Source organism: Stylophora pistillata, chromosome 6 (genome assembly GCF_964205215.1).
Source record: "Stylophora pistillata chromosome 6, jaStyPist1.2, whole genome shotgun sequence".
NCBI lineage: Eukaryota > Metazoa > Cnidaria > Anthozoa > Scleractinia > Pocilloporidae > Stylophora > Stylophora pistillata.
In genome coordinates, this window is record NC_142524.1 from 10,265,729 (window position 1) to 10,284,995 (window position 19,267).

Genomic DNA, 19,267 nt, shown 5'->3' on the forward strand with positions numbered 1-19,267 from the left:
TTCGTGAAAAATCTATGTTTTGATTTATCGAATCAGTTCCGCAAACTATCCTCTTTTTAATTCCTACAAGAGAAGAAATCTACTGACAAACAAAAAGTTTGTTTACAATGATTTCATTTAAAGTCATCCCTGTGCCTCCGAATATCCACTTTTTTTTGTCGGAAATATGCGGAAGTCAAAGAAAGAGGACAAAATTTATAATCAACGAGATTGTTGTGAGTATGAACAAATTTATATTTCCTAGCAGATTCCTTTTAAAAACTCGTTCTCTCAAGATAATGATTCCTACGACGGCAATTCTCTTGTTTATTTTCTCTTCCTTTTCTTTTTTTTTTTTTTTTTTTTCTTTGCAGGGATATGCGAGTCACTAAAATAATTCAGCGTCAAGGTCTTGGGCGGGAGCATCAAAACATGAAGAGGCTTGGAACGAGAGAATGGCAGTTAGGAAATTTTTCCTTCTTATTAATTCGCTTTGAATAATTTTCGAAGCGAAAAAAGGCCAACCACGTATAGAACCGACCTGAAGATTAGTGGTTAGAATGATATTAGATTCCCTATAGACGATTGCAGCTCACTCCGCATAACTTGACGACTCGATCCGATTATCTCGAAAGAACAGGAGAAGGATCCAGGTTCCCCGGGTGCACGCATGCGTTCAAGCAACCGCGCAAAGCTCCGCAAAGCAAGCAACCAAGCCGTCACAAGGGATGTGAGAGATGTGAACGTGAAAATGGCCGCTGGAAGAAGCGCTGCAGGCCAGGAAATTAAACAACACTTTGCCACTAAGGAGGGCTGTTATCGACTGCTGGATTTGTCGGTTTATTCGAGACCCACGAAAATCCCTTATTCGGCTCAACAGTGTCACCCAGTGCGAGTGTCGTTCGTTACAGTAAAGGACCAAGGTGGTTGTAATGAGCGAATCGCGTTCAACGTTGGTAGAGAACTGTACTTTTACATCTACAAAGGAGTGAGAAAGGTGGGTGGGATGCTTGGGCATCGGGAAGAATGCTCATCAAATTAATATAATGTTTGAGGTCTTAAATGAACGCTTTTCTATGCTGTGTAATTTCCGTTTTCTTGCACGCACTGGCAGGTTTCGTTTTGTTGTTGTTTCAGTGTTGTTGCGGTGATCTTAGCTAACGCGCCTGAATGTTTTCGGACAAATATCTAATAATTTATACAGCTGAAATCCCTTTTTACGTTATTGTCTCTACACAAGACTTGTTGTTTATTTTTTTGTTGTGACTATAAATTCGGTCGCTGCGTTTGGCTCTTGAAACACTAGTAAATGTGATAGTGACTGCTTAGTTTAAATGCAAGTGGAGAAAAATTAGTTTAGCTTATGTTTATATTACTTCTATAGTCATTGCCTTTCATTGCAAGATTTAGGTATTGATTACAGTTCCATGTTCGAATGTACTTGCGAAAACTTTCTGATTCCTACTCATCGAACTTCTATCGTAACGATGCCACGAGCAAAAATATTCGGTATATATTGATGTGATCAAATCTTCGAGAAGAATATTCTCAGACATCAATATATTTTAATTTCTGGGAAAATCTTCCGCGAGAACTTCTTAAGTTTCGATTGAATTTATTTTCTTTATAACTTTCACTTTTTAGAAAAATGATTTAGATAGAAATACATACATCAGATACCGTTAGCGTGTGTATACCTTTGAGGAAAAATACGTTGTTTAAATATGAATACCCTTGGATTTAATTTATTTGGCGTCTGATCCATTTGAAAAACGAGGATAGGTTGTATATCATTAGATGATTGGGGCGCCTGACAAAAATAATTTTTACTCATAACACCAGTCACAAACAGAGGTTTAGTTTATAAGGTTTTATTTTGGGTTTGTTTTGTAGAGATGACAACTTTTCGTGACGCCTTTTAATACCACTTTCTATTTTTCTTTGATGCATCTATGAGCTAAGTCGACCATCTTATCAAAATTTGACAGTCACTTGGATGATTTATTGTCCAAGTGTCAAGGCTTTTGAAAATCTTGTTGTTAGTGGATTTATTTTTAGTTGAGTCGATCAAATACCGGGCAGATGTTTGTCTTTTTTAAGACTTGAATACTAGTCTAAACATGCTCAAAAGCAATCATACAAGACATAAATACCTGTAGCTCCAGATTGTCATGCAAATCATGTGTTATTTTTTTTTGAGCAACCTTGCACTTTCAATCAGTTAACATAATAGGAGTTGCGTTAATAAATATTAAAGGTTACACTACGAAACTCAAAAGGGTACTGTCTTGTCATTGAGATGAAATTTCTTGGTAATTTTATAGTACTGCTCTGGTGGAACAAATAAATTTGAAACCCTCTGTGAAAACAGAATTGTTGTGTCCAAGTATGCTGATGCACGGCAGCAAAATGACTTCAAAAGAAGTAGTTTTAGTGAGGCGACTGATCACTTAATCTATTGTTGACTCAGCTATGAATTGCATAATTCTTGCTAATAGGGAAAGGAGATTGATTCCAAATTTTTGTATGCTGTTGCATGGAAATGTGTGACTATGTACAACTGGTTTTTTTAAATGAAGGAGATTCAGTTTTGAAAGTTGCTGAAAATGATGCTAACATAGAGATGCCTCAAGCATCTCGATTAGCAGTTGGCGTGTTGCTGATGAAAATTTTTTGAAACATTTAAACAATATTTCCTTATCTTACTCACAAATGATCATATGAAGCTCTTCTCAGTGTGTTTCTTTTACAGTCAAACCTTTATCAAGAAGTTCAGTATTTGAACAGTCACTCTGTATTAAGTGGATAGTAATCAAAGTCTTGAAATTTTACCCTTAAGTACAGTAACTGTTATTTTCACTTCTATTAGAGGGTCGCAGTCACCCTTGACTGAGTCCCAACAGCTTGTTTATATTGTCTTCCACCTGTATTGATCAGTCACTTAAAGTGGAACCACTCCAAAAATGTGAAGAATAATCTCCCAAATAAACTTTTTTTCATGTTTATCTGCTAAGATCAGTTAGAGTACCTTGTGTTCAAATGTCCTCAGTGCATTGCAGATTATCTTCTTTGGACTGTTTGGCCAAATATTATACACAAAGATCATTTGCTGGTCAACCAAATGGGTGACTGAATACAGATTTGACTGTTCTTGCTTTTTGACTTCCCACTTTTTGTGGCATAAAAATCTTTTTAACTCTCAATATCCTATATCTAGCTGCTACCTATTTCTTTGTAATGTCGGGAATTTGATTTCACCTCGACAAAGGAAACTCACAATGTTTTTTGTACACTTTTTTAATAACCTTTTTCACTTAAAACCACTCATACTCTTTTTCTTTTCCCACAACCACTTGTACTTTTCGGAAAGTTCAAAGTTCCTTTTTGTCACGCGCATGATGCACGTGATTGTCAAATGCAATGACAACTTATATCAGGCACAATTTCCAGTTGCGACAGTAAGTTAGGTACAAGAATGTGGTGTCATTGTATTGCATTTAACAATTTTCCAAACGCATATAAAATTACAAAAGGAAACGTTTGTCCCCTACTTAGCAAATTACCTTTCCATAACCCCTACCCCAATTTCAGTAAATGGGCCAGACCACAACACCAGGAGCTATGTTCTCTACTCTTCGCAATAAGTGTGTGGGTTCTTTAACGTCCCCTGCTAACCTGTATAGAGAAGATGCAGAGGACGGGGCCTACAGTTTTTTGTCCTTATCCAAGAAGAATAGAATGTCTATCCATTTCTTGATATACCAGGAAGGTAGCACATTCTCCTTAGTTATTTTAGGACCCTGAGTGTTGGTATGGTCTGGGGGTGAGGTATTTCAGAGCTGTGGCTTAGCAGCACCTGGTGGCCCTTGGCACCTCACTTTTGCTCTTGGGCGACTCAGGAATCTTAGTTTTTTCATAAAAAGCATATGCTGGGCACCCTGGATTTCACAGTTTCAGAGCACTGGGCTCCCTTTCATTTTTTTTTTTGACCACAGCCTTGTTAATTTTAATGAAAAAGAAAAATTGAGTTTTACTGGATAGAATGACCCCTGATTATAAAAAACATTTTGACTAAAACCAAAAAATTGGGGCTATTGGAATTGTATTACAGACAAACTGTGCTAAAATTGTCGTTAACAGAAATAGACAGTACTGCAAAGATGAAAGTTTGCAATAGTGTTATATTAATAGTTAACCCTTTTCACCCTAACATCACTATGCATGTATTCCATATTAGTATATACTAAAATAGTGTATAGCATTGAAGGTGCGCTCTGATTGGCCAGTCAAACTCCGAATATCCTTTGCTATTTATTTCCGAGCAACTCGGGAAAAAATGGCATCCTGGTTTGCATCCGTGACAAGTGAAGAAATCACTCAAATTAATTTTTGGTGGTCTCTATTATCTCACTGTTTTAGTATATACTAAAACAATTATTAACCTCAGTGTTGGTGGTTAGCAGTGGATATTTACCTCACTGCTTTGCGGCTCGGTAAATATCCACCACTAACCACCTCCACTTTGGGGAATAGTTGTTAACTATTCTGGATACATTTCCGAAGGTGCTGACAATGAGAATTTGTTTAATGATCAAGAGCTTCCTCAGTTGGTGATCATTTCGTCTCTTCTTGTGACCTTAAATGTTTGATTTAAGGGTGACATTGTAGGGAGAAATTAGATGCCAGTCACTCTTAGAGGTCAAAAGGTGAAGAACAAACTCAAAACTAACAACAGTGATTCAAAATTAAGAGTAAAAGTTTGACATAAACTGCAAATGACAAACTTAAAAATTGATGTTAATTTTTTTCAGGTAGTTTTGCTCACCATAGCTGGCAAAACAGTCACAGCTTAGAGCACTGTGTGGTGCTGATCCTTCAGCTTTTGCTGATTGTAAACTTTCAACAAGCATCCACTTACAATGTGATCTGGGATTTAAATTTTTTATTTTTCATATTTATTTTTTTTCCCTCTCTCTCTCTTCCTGTAGGCTGCAGATCTTACAAAGCCTCTAGATAAACGGCTATACAAAGGAACGATCCCAACTTGTCATGATTTCAATTTGTTGACGCGGTCAGCTGATAGTTTGGAATTGTTGATTGGGTTTTCTGCGGGACAAGTGCAGCTCCTTGATCCAATTAAGCATGAAGTCAACAAACTTTTTAATGAAGAGGTTAGTATCATTGGTATCAAATGTTTAAGAATCATCTGAACAGACTAACTTAATTGGCTGCCATAGCTACTATCAATTTCAACAAGTTAAGTCAAATGACTGGGATTATCACTTTTCTTAAAGTCCAGACTCAAATCCATCCCCTTCTGAAGTATTTTGTAAAGTTCAGCTGACAGTTTTACTGGTTCCTATTTATACCCTTTGGGTGGCAAACACTGGCGGTGTAAAACTTAGCACATTAGATACAATGAATATATGAAGTTCATATATTTTGAACTGCGGTATTAGATACGTATAATGCACGATCCTCGTAGTAGAGAGCGCTGTTTATGCAATAGCGAAAATCAGACCTGAAAAAAAAAATCAGGCCTGTATGGGATTCGAACCATTGACCTCTGTGATACTAGTGCAGCGCTCTACCAATTTAGCTAACAAGCCAACTTAGCACATTGAACTCCAGGTCAAGAGGTGTAGACTTCAGACTGGGCCAGATCATTGGGCTTTGCATTTGTGGCAAGACACTTTACCCCTACAGTGGATCTCTCCAACAAAGTGTACCATCAAATTGTCAGGAAATCCTTGATAAATGTGGGTAGAGGTGGGGAAGGGGGTAAACCTGCAATAAACTACACCTTACCTTGAGGAGAAACAACACTTACGGACTTCATGCTACAGAAACTGGGATACACTCTGGCTGGTTGAGCCACTCAGATCAAGTGCAACTTACCAGTTTACATCCCCTTGAGGAAGAGAGGCATTGCCAGAATAATTAACTCTTACTGACAACAATATTTGTCATTGCAGTGGTCAAAATGTTGTGGACACAAAAGGCAACCGATTTTGATCACTGTGATGACAAATGTTGATGTCAATAATAATACAGACCAAGCTAAACCACCGTCAAAATAAAACGATTCTTTCAGCATGACACATCGACGCAAGCAGCATCATTTGAGCTCTTATCGACAATGACAATTGGCCGATCAGATTACAACTTTACTGCTAATTGTGGTAAAAATATGCAACTCAACACAAGGACTGTGGGAAGGGCTCATATCCAGTCCTACATACCAACCAAAGATTAAAACAGCATTCTTTTCAAATTTCTTCTATTCTAAGTTACTTTTTAGTTAGTACATTTAAAAAGTAATTGATTTAAAACACCTTGGAATTGTCTTAACCATATGAATCCTCAACATAAAGAAATATGAGGTGACAGGAAATTTCTTCAAATTTTTTTTTAATTCATTTATTTATATAATTTATTTCAGAGACTGGTGGATAAAACAAAGGTTATGTGCCTGAAATGGATTCCTGGATCAGAAAATTTGTTTCTTGTGGCCCATGAAAGTGGCAACATGTTTGTCTACAACAAAGAACACCCACCTGGGATAGGGCCTCCTCAGTATGCACTTATGAAACAAGGACCTGGTTATTCAATTCACAGTGGAAAATCCAAGACTCCTCGGAACCCAGTTTGTAAATGGACCATTGGAGAAGGCTCAGTAAATGAGTTTGCTTTTTCGCCAGACTGTAAACACATTGCAACGGCAAATCAAGATGGATTTCTTCGCATTTTTGACTTTGATTTGCAGACTTTGTGTGGTGTAATGAAGAGTTACTTTGGAGGGATAATTTGTGTTTGTTGGAGTCCAGATGGTAAGTATATTGTCACAGGTGGTGAGGATGACCTTGTGACTGTTTGGTCTTTCCTGGAGGGGAGAGTCATAGCGCGAGGCATCGGACACCATTCTTGGGTTCAAGTAGTTGCTTTTGATCCATATACGACGAGCGTCAGTCCGGAAGGCCGCGTTGATGACAGTGATGAAGAGGAAATTGAGCAAAATGGGATTGTTCCATCATCTGGTTCTTCTTCTGTTACTGAGGATAAAAATGTGACTTCTTATAGATTTGGTTCCGTGGGACAGGACACAAATTTTATGTTGTGGGACTTGGGAGATGATGTCCTAAAACCTCAGAGACCTCGTGGAAGGAGCATGCGCACTGCCACACTTTCAAACTCGCATGTTACTTCAACATCTTTTGTTTCCAATGGACCTGTTGTTCATGAGGTGAATCACTCTGGCAGTGGTAATGCTGTCGCACCAATGTCTTTTGATGTACCCAAGAGTTTGACACAAGTACATTCATTAAGTAAGTCTGTGGAGCATCTTGTGAATATTGGAAGTGTTACTCCTGGCACAGTTTTGTGTCCACGAATGGATGAAATATCCATTTTAGAACCTTTGGTGGCAAAGAAAGTGGCAAATGAAAGATTATCAGCGTTGTCTTTTAGAGAAGATTGTATTGTCATGGCTTGCCATGAGGGATTCATCAGAACTTGGGCTCGACCAGGTAAAGTGGTAAGTGTGATAGGTGTGGCCACCATATCCTCATGTATACGTGAAAGTGATAAAAACGTAATTTGTCATCATTACATCATTGCACAATCAAATGTGTGTTAATCACATGTCCTTTAACTTAAATTAGCATTGTGTCATATAGTGTTAATCAAGACTATGTGTCTTGTGATTGTATTTTGTGCTATGTAAAGAATAAGCTATCAGCTAAATGTCATCCAAGCTATTCAAAGATTTTTTGTGTGATCAGCTGCAAATTTAGCTGCCAAAATATTTTCTTTTGCCATGGGGACAAAATGATCATGGTTTGGAGTAGTTTTGTACTGTTGTCTATGTGTTCAAGTGGAATTTTTCTCAGTCCTCAAGGAATATAAACCAGAAGCTGTGCTGTAAACTGTGCTGATCTTTGCCATGCAAGGTCTCAAAAGGAATCATTTGAATATAATTATTAAAAAGCCATTTTGTGCCTGCTTTTTTCTTTCTCAGGGTGTGCAACCTACAGGGACGGTAGTTTGAGTAGTGGAAGTGGTGAAGATTCAGAAGGAAACGACAACCTAGATGAATTACCACACTCGGCATGTTGAGCATTCAATGAACAATTTTCATCATTTCAACTGTTATTCCAGGATTTCCTATGCTGTTGTCTTTTATTTTCATTTGTAGAAAGGACTAATTAAGACCCAGCTGTTCAAAGGGCAGATAACACTGTCGAACAGATAAATCACTATCCAACAGATAATCACTGTCCAATAGATAAATCACTGCCCAACAGATAAATCACTATCCAACAGGTAAATTGCTGCCCAGGAGATAAATCACTGTCCAACAGATAAATCACTATCCAACAGATAAATCACTATCCAACAGATAAATCACTGTTCAACAGATAAATCACTGTTCAACAGATAAATCACTGTCCAACAGATAAATCACTGTCCAACAGATAAATCACTGTCCAACAGATAAATCACTATCCAACAGATAAATCACTGTCCAACAGATAAATCACTGTCCAATGGATAAATCACTATCCAGCAGATAAGAGTAAACAAAACATACATTATTTACCCTTTGAACAACGAGGGCCTGGTCAGCAAGAAACCATATTGATTTGGCAACTACAGAGTAACTAGTTGTTCTCAAGTGAGCAATATTTTAAAAAAATTGAGGGATTTGAGATGATGTTTTTCTCGTACAAGAAGCTTAGTCACTCTGTTATGTACGACCTGAGCTTACTGGTGCTCGCAAAATTTGAATTTATTTGAAACTCTTGTGATGTGTAACATCAGTTGCATGTTTCCATGTAATTACTGGCTGATGATTAAATTGAGTATTTGATCACGGTTAAATGTTAGGTGAAAAGTTCAAAACATTTCCAGAATTTTGGCAGAAATAAGAGTTGACTTGAATGTAACCAGTGATTTGGCATATTTTTTTTTTAATGGGGGGAGATGAGATGGAAGTGTGAAAGTGAAGTAATGCAAGAGTCGGCGGGCGGAAAAATGCAATTTGTTTTTGTTTTTATCAACTGAGTTGATATTTTAAGATGGCCACCACCAGGCTCCCGTCGTCATGAAGCGTTTCTTAAGCTGATGTTTCTAGCATTAGCCCTTCATCAGAGTGGTTTGGAAAAGGTTGTTTTTTGTTGTTATACTTAAGCAATCTCCAAAGCCTGATTCCAGGCTTGCTTTAATGTTTCAGAGTTCACAAAGTCAGGGTTAAAATCCCACCCATACCCACTCCCCCCCCCCCCCCCACAGATTGTCTTGATGCCATCACTGTCTTTCTTAACCTTGATATCATTTTCTTTGTGTCACTGTTGTCACCAACTTTTTACCTTAGTTTTTCTCATTATTGTGGTGTTAATACACCAAATCACTCTCCAAATTTTCCAAAGTACTGCGTTTTCCTCACCTAAAATATCGTTCATAAGTGAACTTCTTGTTAGGAAGTAACCACATTTTATTGAAGACAAGGAAAAAGTTTTATGGTTCATTTTAGGAAAATTGAATTGTAAGTCGTGTAGGAATCCAATTCAGATTGGAAAAGAGTGAAGGGTGATCATTCACCCATCTACCACAGAGCTGCCTTCCCCCATCTACACTGTCATGGTCATAGTTGATGAATTTGAGAAACAAAATGAAGCTTTTTGAAGGTAACATTTCATTATGTCTGGGTGATTTGCCACGAAAGTCGAAATCCAATTTGCAAACGTCACTTCCAAGAACAAATTTGAAATATGGAATTTATTGTTAAAAGTGTCTTGTTAGTACTTTGAGTGGACAATTCATTTTGATAACCCATAAACTCACAAACAAAAATTGTCCTCGTGATTTCAAATTTCAATATGTTATCCTTCAAACAAGTTATGAGAATGGACATACTCATCAGTAAGAGGGTGTTCCCTTTATAAAACACCAATCAAATTCTCTAGTCCAGTTCACAAGGAAATGTATGGCTGTCAAAAGGAGAATTATGAATTGAATCCTATAATTAGTGTTGCATAGTAGGAAGGGGACTGCTTGATGTTTCAAAGAGTCAAAAAGACAAAGGAGAACTTTCCGAGGAGATCAAAGGGCTACATTCTGTTAGTACATAGTGATTTGATGTCGGGATATAACAATGGAGGCCATTGCAGAAACGTGAGAGGACTGGGAAAGAATGTGGTTGTTTCCCGTTTGTTTGAAAAACTAAGATATTCAAATGCAGTGGTGGATCCAGGGGGAGGGCCCGGGGGGTCCGGACCCCCCTAACAGACCTGATGCTTACAACTTTGAAGTGAAATTCTTTCATCGACACGATTGTATATCACTTTTTAACTGGCTGATCTTTTTGATGAATCCAAGTAAATGGTAAGCGGCCAAGGAATTTTAACGTGCAACGGCGACTGGTGGGAGGGGGTGTGGGGGGTGTTCAACAGTCCTTTCTCAACCAAGGTTTGGACACCCCTAATCAAACATTACTGGATCCGCCCCTGAAATGAAAGATCAACTAAATTTGAGAGTCTTAAGCAAGAATAGAAGTATTTAGAGGAGGAAAATGGCGAAATGACAGCTTTTCAAATATCACCTAAAATAAAGAGTTTGTATGGATTGGGTAGACAGGGCAAAAAATTTTAAGGGTTTGTTTGGAATTTTTGCAACATTTGGAAGGCTCCAATTTGGATACTTTTCTGCTGAAAACTCTCAAACTTGGCTGGGTAGCTTTTCATTCAGTAACATTTCAGTTGAAATGTTTAGATTTTCAATGTAATCAATATAAGAAACTTGTCCCAGTCCTCTCACGTCTCTGCAATAGACTAGTGTTCAACATCTCTGGGAACCACACAGAGGCATGCGTAGCAAGCATTGCTGTCGAGTGATCTCGAATTGATTTCTGTTTTCAATGGGAAAGTGTTTAATTCTATTGATTTGTATAATTTTATGTAGGCAATTAGAGGCTGTTATAGTAAGGTTTTCGTTGTAAGTTAGTGATTGGTCAATATGAATGCCAAGATTTTTAGAAACAGTAGAGGGTGTACTTTCTTTTCCAAGCATCCGAATAGATGCTGTGGGCAGCTTATTAAGAAGTTGAGACCAATCGATAATTAAAAGGTAAAGAAAAACGGTAAATTGAAGGAAATGGAAAGCGATCAAACAAAGTGATGTTACGGGGAAGTCGTGCAAAAATAAAAGTCATGCGAGAATAAACAGTCGTGGAGTACGTGAAACTCAAGCAAAACACGAAAAGGAAAGTGACGGTTAGAACAAGGCCGGAGAAACCGCCGCTAAAACTTTTCCACCACTACCAACTCACCATTGTTTCGAAACGCGTTTATTTCTGGCAATCCAAGACTGCTTTAAAGAGCCTCTTAAACCAACTTTCATTAATTAAATTTTCTATCAAATTTTTAAAATAACCTCAAGCTGGCTCAGACGTGTACTCGCTATGTCACACGGAAGTGATTCCTCTTGGAAATCCATAAGTATATGTCTTTACTTGTTGGCGGAAATAGCCTGGATTCAGTGAATTGTTACAAGTTTTTTGTTCTGATTTTACTGATTGACATTTTAAGATATTTAAAAACGTGTTAGCGCTACGGCGCAATGCTGAAGTTTAAATTAACTTATTTGCAAGGAACTATGTAAAAAGTCCAAATGTTCTGATCACACTTTTTCTAAAAGATATCCAATTGTTTTTCGTATCTGTAACTTTTAGGATATGTTAAAATTGTTATGTTCAGCCACCAGATTTACTAGTGAGAGAAAAAGCAAGTCGGCAAACTTAAAGGAGTTTGCAGCGAGGCAAGTACATGATGGCGATGGCGGCCTTGGGGGAGGTGTCAGGAAACGGGCTGTCACGTGACAAGGCGGCGTTGAGGAAGTTAGCAGCGGCCATTTTGGTTTTGACGAAAGTCATGGATGCCAAGGGAAATAAAGTTCTCGTGTGCGACAATGGAACAGGGGTAAGATCAATAAGTTTTTACACAGCTGGAAGTGATGTGAACAAGCGGAGCATTCTGTTTTAATATTGTTTTGCAGTTTGTCAAGTGCGGATATGCAGGCTCGAACTTCCCAGCTCATATCTTTCCTTCGATGGTGGGCAGACCTATTATAAGATCCACTGCGAAAGTAGGAGATATTGAAGTGAAGGTTGGTGTTTCAGGTTCTGATATCTCTTACTAAACTGGAAATTTCAAGCTTTACTCTCGTTCAAACTGAGATAGTCTTGTATCAAAAAACTACGTCCTTTGTTTCGCCCTACAGGACTTGATGATCGGAGATGAAGCCAGCAAACTTAGACACATGTTAGAAGTGAACTATCCCATGGATAATGGGATTGTTCGAAGCTGGGAGGACATGAAACATGTATGGGACTACACGTTTGGAGAAACAAAGCTTAACGTTGATCCGAAGAATTGCAAAGTGAGTTAAGAACTCTTTCATTATCTTACCCCTTCTTCACAATTAATAACGTAAGTTTTATTGCTCCATTAAAACTTCAATGGCAACTCTTGTCCAGTTCTTCTCATCCAGTCTTTACATTTAGGTTCTGCTTACCGAACCGCCCTTGAATCCGACGAAGAACAGAGCGAAAATGATCGAGGTTAGTGTACAAATCTTGGTCTCTTGAGATTTCGTTTTCAAAGCTCACTTCATGAGCCAATGCTTCAAATGAGAGAAATTTGAGCAAGGTTTTTTGCAAAGTTTTAAAAGTATTTCGAAGGCCATAGTTTGTATGGAAACGTTAATACAAATGGCTAAGCAGATCAGCACAATATCTGGAGGAACAAATAATTAATGCCACAAAAATGTAACTTATCTTTGAGTGTGTCTTGTATTGGGGTCTCGTCAACTGGGATTATGACTCGTTCTTTAGTATTTAATCTATTCATTGCTCTCACTTGTGAAGCTAATGATTTCACATATCATGGCAGGTTCATTTCTTTATTGATTTGCATTTGGAAGCCATTCATACAGCGTTAGAATAAATTTACAAAAAAGTTACTGATTTCATTTCCTCATATGGTGAAAGAAAGAATCTTTATCCTGAGTCAGGTTGTTCAAAACAGGTTAACCTAACCAGGGTTAGTGTAAATTTTCAATTTGCAACTCCACAATGGGATTTTCTTTTGTATTTTTTTTCTTCTTAATTTCAAGTCATATAGAGAGAAGACCCAATAAAGCCTCAGCCCCTATACACTCTATATGAGAAATTAAAGCCAGGGTTAACTTTTAAAATTAACATTAACCCCCTTTCAAACAACGTGGCCGAGGGGTTTTACTGGAATGTTAAGACCAGTTCTCCCTTTGCTACTATTTTATTTGATGGGGAAGCTCTTAATATTTGGGCTTGTAAACCATTCAAAATTTTTACTCCCAGGAGTGGCTTAAAGGGAAATTTCTTACAACATAAATTCACGACTAGCTATAAGCAGACAAGTGACAAGAATAAAGAAATATATCACCCAGGGTATAAAGTTTGTTTTGAAACCAGATTCGTAGAACTTAAATTATGAAGAATGTATTGAGATCCAAGTACTGATGGGATAATCTGTGCACATTTTTGCAGCACTGAAGTTTTCAGTGATGAGGGACCTCACATTACAAAATGGTGACTTTCCTCTAAGGCTAGAGATTGCCACTGATCTAGAAGGAAGTTGACTGTTTGGTGCCTTATTGTTTTTGCTTGTACTTCAGTCCATGACATTATCAGTCAGTGGGTCAAGTTTGACTTGAAAATCTCAGCACAGATTCAGATATTGAAGTGACTTTTGAAATATGAGAGATCTTAAGTTTGAGTACATTTGGAGAGGGTCCTACAAGTTAACAATACAGAACCCATGCTTGCTTTTATTGAATCATAGCTGGTATGATGAAACTAATTTTCTTAATTTGTGATATTTTTTCTAATACAGGTTATGTTTGAAAACTACCAATTTGAAGGTGTTTACATTGCTATTCAAGCTGTTTTGACTTTGTATGCACAAGGTGGGTAGAATGTGGACGTAGCATAAGTTAGTTAGACTGCTCTTTGCACATTTTATCCTCCTAAAGTTGTGTTACATACTCTAACTATACTTTGTGTCCTACCCCTATCTATTCTAACTTCTTGTATTATCAATATAACAAGTGTAACCCTTAGGTTTTTAGTGACTGACATCCTAAGAAATTGAGTAGAAGTCAGTGATAGTGCCTGTTATTTTGACAACCTGAGCAAGTCAGTGTTCGATTCAGCTGCCTTGACTTTACTGATGACTTTCCCAGTGGTTGTTTGCTATTCTGTCATATTTGACAAGATCATCTAATGTTTAATTATCTTGCTTCACTCCGTGGACTTAAAAAATAATTTTTTTCTTGCCATCTATAGGTTTGCTGACTGGTGTAGTAATAGACTCTGGTGATGGAGTGACTCATATCTGCCCAGTTTATGAAGGCTTTGCTCTACCACATCTCACCAGGAGATTAGACATAGCTGGACGAGATATTACAAAGTATCTTATTAAGGTATTTATTAACCCTTTTCACCTTAACATCAGTCTGTAAATTCTCCATACTGTTCTCTGTACATTTCCTAAGGTGCTTCCTAAGTGAATTTGTTTAACAATCAAGAGCTTTTTTCGTTGGTGTTGGTTTTCTTTATTCTCACAATGTTAGCATGTGATTCATGGTTGATATTGTAAGGAGAAATTAGATGTTGGTCACTCTTAGGAGTTAGGGGATTAACCTTAATCTATTTACTACATAGGTATGGAAATCATTAGTATCTAACTCTAAGTAGCATTTCCTTAAACAATGAAAAGTACTCAATATCTTAAAAAGGACAGCTTGAAAAAAAATTTGTGATAGGGCTAAGCTAATCCAAAGTGCAAAGAACAAAATTTTAGTACTGCAACAACACCCTTTGTTCTTTGTATTTTGAATGGAAATTTTGTGTTTGTTTGACAGTTGCTTCTGCTGCGTGGATATGCCTTCAACCACACAGCTGACTTTGAAACTGTCCGTATGATGAAAGAAAAGCTCTGTTATGTAGGGTAAGTAAAATTTTCCTCCACACTTTGCTGCAAAAAAGTAATATCTCTCGTGTACTATTTAAGTTAACTGCTTTGGATGAATCTTTTTTCATTAGCCTTCTGAAATTAGCCTTAATTGAAGTATGGTAAAACTCAATTTTTTTTTTAGGTACAACATTGAACAAGAACAAAAGCTGGCCTTAGAAACAACAGTTCTTGTAGAACAGTACACAGTAAGTTTTAGAGGCATTTATGTTTGTTAGTTAAAAAAAAAAACAAAAACTGAATGTCAACATAGGATGAAAGGTCAATTTACACGTATAGGCTTCATCTCAGTGTATGTAGCTTAGTGTTTGTGGCATTTTTCTCAAAGGTCATAAATAAAATTTTTAGTCGAAAAACCTTCATCAAATATGATTGAAGGTTTTCATATCTTAGTTATCTGTTTCACCATTTAACTTTTAAGCAAGAAGCCTCATAAACATGTCTAAGCATATAATAAATCCAGCCAAAATTGTAGTCTGAGTCAGATATTCATCTTTTTCAAGGCAGGATTTCATTCATGCCAGTGCAACTCTCAGCTATGGAAAAGGTACAGATAGGTTCTTGCTTTCTCTACCAGATACTCATTAACTCATTCCTCTTTGTAAGCTTCCAGATGGAAGAGTTGTGAAGATGAGCGGTGAGAGATTCGAAGCACCTGAAGCATTGTTCCAACCCCATCTTATCAACATTGAAGGGGTGGGTGTGGCAGAGCTCCTGTTTAACACCATCCAGGCTGCAGACATTGACACCAGAGCAGAATTTTACAAGCACATTGTTCTGTCTGGGGGTAGCACTATGTACCCTGGCCTACCAAGCAGGCTAGAGAGGGAAATCAAACAGCTGTATTTGGAGAGAGTTCTTAAGGGAGATACCACCAAGTTGTCGGTGCGTAAACTACCTTAATAAGCTCCCCTTTTCTTTTTATACTGTTGTTCATGCCACAAGACACAACTTGAATGCTGATGGATAAAGTAGTTGAATTTTGTTAATTTGGTCTAACTGTGAGGTTAGACAAGGTTCTCTATCAAATTTTGAAAATTTCCAAAGGATGCTGTCAAAACTGCCAACTGCAATAACTCATGCTTAGTAAAATATTGTGGACTAAAGAGATCCAGCTCAGAAATTAGATTTATGATCATGAACCTTTCAAAATTTTTGCTGTCTCAGAAGATAATTTCATTTCACCGATTGAGTTGATCGTGTAAATTGACCATGGTAAAGAGTTTTGAGAGCTGAGGTCTCAAGCAGTAACCCTTCATCAGGGCAAACAGAGATTGTGGGTTGTGTCTGGTTTGTTAGTCAGTCTTGATGTCTTGGGTTTGTTTTGTTTCATGAAGAAATTAGAATGTGTGTTAAAAGTTTCTGCAAACCAAATTTAACTTGTTTTGTTGTTGTTGCTTTTGTTTTTATTATTATTCGCAGAAATTTAAAATCAGAATTGAGGATCCACCTAGAAGAAAACACATGGTGTTTCTTGGTGGTGCTGTGCTGGCTGACATTATGAAGGACAAGGAAGGGTTCTGGATGACACGGCAAGAGTACCAAGAGAAGGGAATCAAAGTTCTAGAGAAGTTGGGAGTGAAAGTTGGTTGAAGTCAGTTAGGTAATTAGAAAAAAAGGATATAGAGATTTTGTTAACATGGGAAGAAAAAAACTGGAAAGTTCAAATTGAAATAATGGACAACTCTTCCAAATAAGCTCTTCTAAGTGATCATTTTTTTTTATGCCATAAGATAAGAGGTTTACTTGGTAGCATTTGCCTTTCTAACAATCTCGTCTTAAGGTGAAAAGATAGTCTGCTTACATTTTAGTTGAAGGAAAAAAAAACAATCAAGTGTACATAAATTCTCCTTTAGAAACTTCTGGTCATTTCTGCCTCCATTTTGGAAAAGTGCAGAGAAATAATTGATGGCAAAATAGTATATTTGGTCGGTTGAAATTGGAAGTGTGTGGCCTGGTTTGTATTGATACATACTTACAACGTGGTAAAGTTGTATTCAGGTGCTGCAAACAAAACAAAATCTCTATTGGTATTTGCAAACAGGGCAGGGATATGTTTTGTTTTAAGTGTGAATGAGGCTCAACAGTTAAGAAGGCTCTTTGAAATAGTTGAGGTGAAAAATGAGATCTTAGTAGAAAGGAAGCCACCACAATGAATTTATGAGAGGTAAAAACATTTGGTCATGTAATTCTTTGGTAGCTTTGTACCTTGTTTTTGTCAAAATAGATAATTAACATTCAGCCACAACACACATGAACCTTTAAGAAATTTTACTTGGAATTATGATTTCTCACTCCTCTGAATTATATTCTTTTGTTATGATTGCTGTTTTTTTCCTTTTGCCTTTGTTTTTTTTTATATATATAGTAATTGAAATAGTAAAATGATTTGCATATATTGAGTGGTCTTTGAAGTTTTAAATCTATTCTCTGTCATTGCCTTTGAAAAAGTCAGCTGGCACAAACTTGAGGCCAATTTTCTAATTAAAGTTTGACTTGTTTTTGGGCATTGCTTTCCTATAGCCATGATGAAATAAAAAGGTTTTACTAGTATGCTAACTAGGTACAAGAGGGTAGAAAGGAAAGTGCCTTAGAAGTGCCTGTAATATTGCATGCCTTTACATTGTCAAGGTATAGCAATTTTTCTGACATTATTCTATTTTAAAACTGCATTTAGACTAGCAAGTTTCCTGTTTCCGCTATCCATTTATGCTTTTTTTGTTATGATAATACTTAATCAAAGAAAAAGAACTTGTCTATCAAAGATTATTTGTCACCAAAGTCCCTCGTTCAATTACTGAATTGTATCAGTTTCTGAACAAGGGGTATTTTAATGGAATGCCTTGTTGAATTTCTTCAGCTGCACTGCTGAGAAATTTTGTGCGTGGAAAGTTAAGGGTAAATGTAGCTTAGTTAAAAAAAAAAGGTGTTTCCTGAGATGATCTCTATATGCCTGGAGAGAAAAAAAAGGGCACTTCATCAAAATTCATAGCTTGATTATAGTTGGGAATGACGCAAGTTTCTTACCCCTTCAGTAAAAGTTAAGTTTCCATTTGATCAAAGATTTGTGGTGTCATCAAAGAACAACAATTTGCTCCTGAATTTCATGATGACCTAGTGTCAGAGCCTGTTTTCTTCTGAAAAGAGAGCTTGATTTTCTACTGTGAAGAGATTGTGAACTGTACAGATTAGGGTTCTGTCCTGGTGTACCAGTTCACAAGGGAATTACCATTGTTCTTTCTTTGTGTAGGAGTTATCGGTTAGCTATTGTGTATTGTTTGGTCTTTTGTATTGGCTCTTGTGAACCGGTACACGAGGACAGAACCCAGATTAGTTTCTTATTCATTTATGAAGAGATCATTCTTAAATATTTTGGTAAAATAATACTTTCCTAGTTCCCTTCACATGTTAATTATTGCATTATGTAATGTTTTACTTCCCCCGTCTCCTTGTTGTTGCCCCTCGAAAAATTTGAATGCCTTGCTAATGCAAAGAGATGGAAATAAATGTTCTTTTTTTATTTCAAACTTCATGTTGTGTGTTTGTTTTATCAAGTGTTTGTTAAAGATTATGGATTATAACCCCAGGAGAGGTGGAGGAAATGTAAATGGCCCAGACGGTTTAATGTGAAAACCATGTAAAGCCTATCACAAAAACTGAAATAAATCATGTTCTCCTTTTCTTAAACATCAATATTCTTGTGGTTTTCACGTCAGCTAAACAGATATAACACCGCCAACAAAATTATGTGTTGCATTTTTTATCATCCTTTAGAAATCAAAAGCGTCTCTTCATCAACCTCATTAGGGACCTTAAGCAGTCAGGACGGCAACGCCAAGGAAGACTTCGATTAAAAAATTAATTTCTACTCTTAGTTAGAATTTCAAAAATGGCTACATGAGCTTACTGTCTCGTACGGTGCCACAGCTCAACTTCAGCATGACGTATAAAAGTAGCGTTGAGTTCCAAATGGAAATTAAAATAATTTGCCGTCGCGGGTTCGGTTCGCAGACGACGCAAATTTTGGCGATTTCACGTTGTTCTGCATAGGACGGCTAAGAAATTTACAAAGTTTCAAAATGGACGCGCTGAGCTATTGTTCTGCCAATTAGATCTCTTGTTTTCCACGTCCTCGTTGCCATCGCCGTCGTGGTTGCTTGAGGCCCCTATTCCCTTCAGCACTCACGCGTGCTTACGCAGGCACGACAGTGCATTGAGGA

General features: G+C 37.2%; 2 protein-coding genes across 3 annotated transcripts; both read left to right on the plus strand.

The window, feature by feature from the left end:
* The first annotated feature begins 661 nt into the window (after positions 1-661).
* LOC111341516 (WD repeat-containing protein 20) lies at positions 662-8,853 on the plus strand. 2 transcript variants are annotated; one of them, XM_022948501.2, is made up of 4 exons: positions 662-976; positions 4,968-5,150; positions 6,422-7,513; positions 7,997-8,853. In XM_022948501.2, the coding sequence occupies exons 1-4, from the start codon at positions 731-733 to the stop codon at positions 8,024-8,026; spliced, it is 1,551 nt and encodes a 516-aa protein (XP_022804236.2). In that variant the 5' UTR covers positions 662-730; the 3' UTR covers positions 8,027-8,853. The 2 variants fall into 2 exon arrangements, with proteins under 2 accessions (XP_022804236.2, XP_022804235.2); XM_022948500.2 differs by having other exon boundaries at positions 6,422-7,505.
* A 2,942-nt stretch (positions 8,854-11,795) lies between these two features.
* On the plus strand, positions 11,796-18,574 carry LOC111341503 (actin-related protein 2). The gene is made up of 10 exons (XM_022948487.2): positions 11,796-11,954; positions 12,031-12,141; positions 12,256-12,414; positions 12,539-12,595; positions 13,908-13,980; positions 14,360-14,496; positions 14,938-15,023; positions 15,172-15,235; positions 15,654-15,932; positions 16,470-18,574. Exons 1-10 carry the CDS (start codon positions 11,802-11,804, stop codon positions 16,638-16,640), a joined length of 1,290 nt encoding a protein of 429 aa, XP_022804222.1. The 5' UTR covers positions 11,796-11,801; the 3' UTR covers positions 16,641-18,574.
* Positions 18,575-19,267: the final 693 nt, after the last annotated feature.

Excerpts from the sequence above, each read along its gene's own strand:
- LOC111341503 (XM_022948487.2), top strand. The coding sequence starts at position 11,802 with ATGATGGCGATGGCGGCCTTGGGGGAGGTGTCAGGAAACGGGCTGTCA. Across the intron at positions 13,981-14,359 it reads TTTGACTTTGTATGCACAAG|GTTTGCTGACTGGTGTAGTA; the intron begins GTGGGTAGAATG and ends TGCCATCTATAG. Across the intron at positions 14,497-14,937 it reads TTACAAAGTATCTTATTAAG|TTGCTTCTGCTGCGTGGATA; the intron begins GTATTTATTAAC and ends TTTGTTTGACAG.
- LOC111341516 (XM_022948500.2), top strand. The coding sequence starts at position 731 with ATGGCCGCTGGAAGAAGCGCTGCAGGCCAGGAAATTAAACAACACTTT. Across the intron at positions 977-4,967 it reads TCTACAAAGGAGTGAGAAAG|GCTGCAGATCTTACAAAGCC; the intron begins GTGGGTGGGATG and ends CTCTTCCTGTAG. Across the intron at positions 5,151-6,421 it reads ACAAACTTTTTAATGAAGAG|AGACTGGTGGATAAAACAAA; the intron begins GTTAGTATCATT and ends AATTTATTTCAG.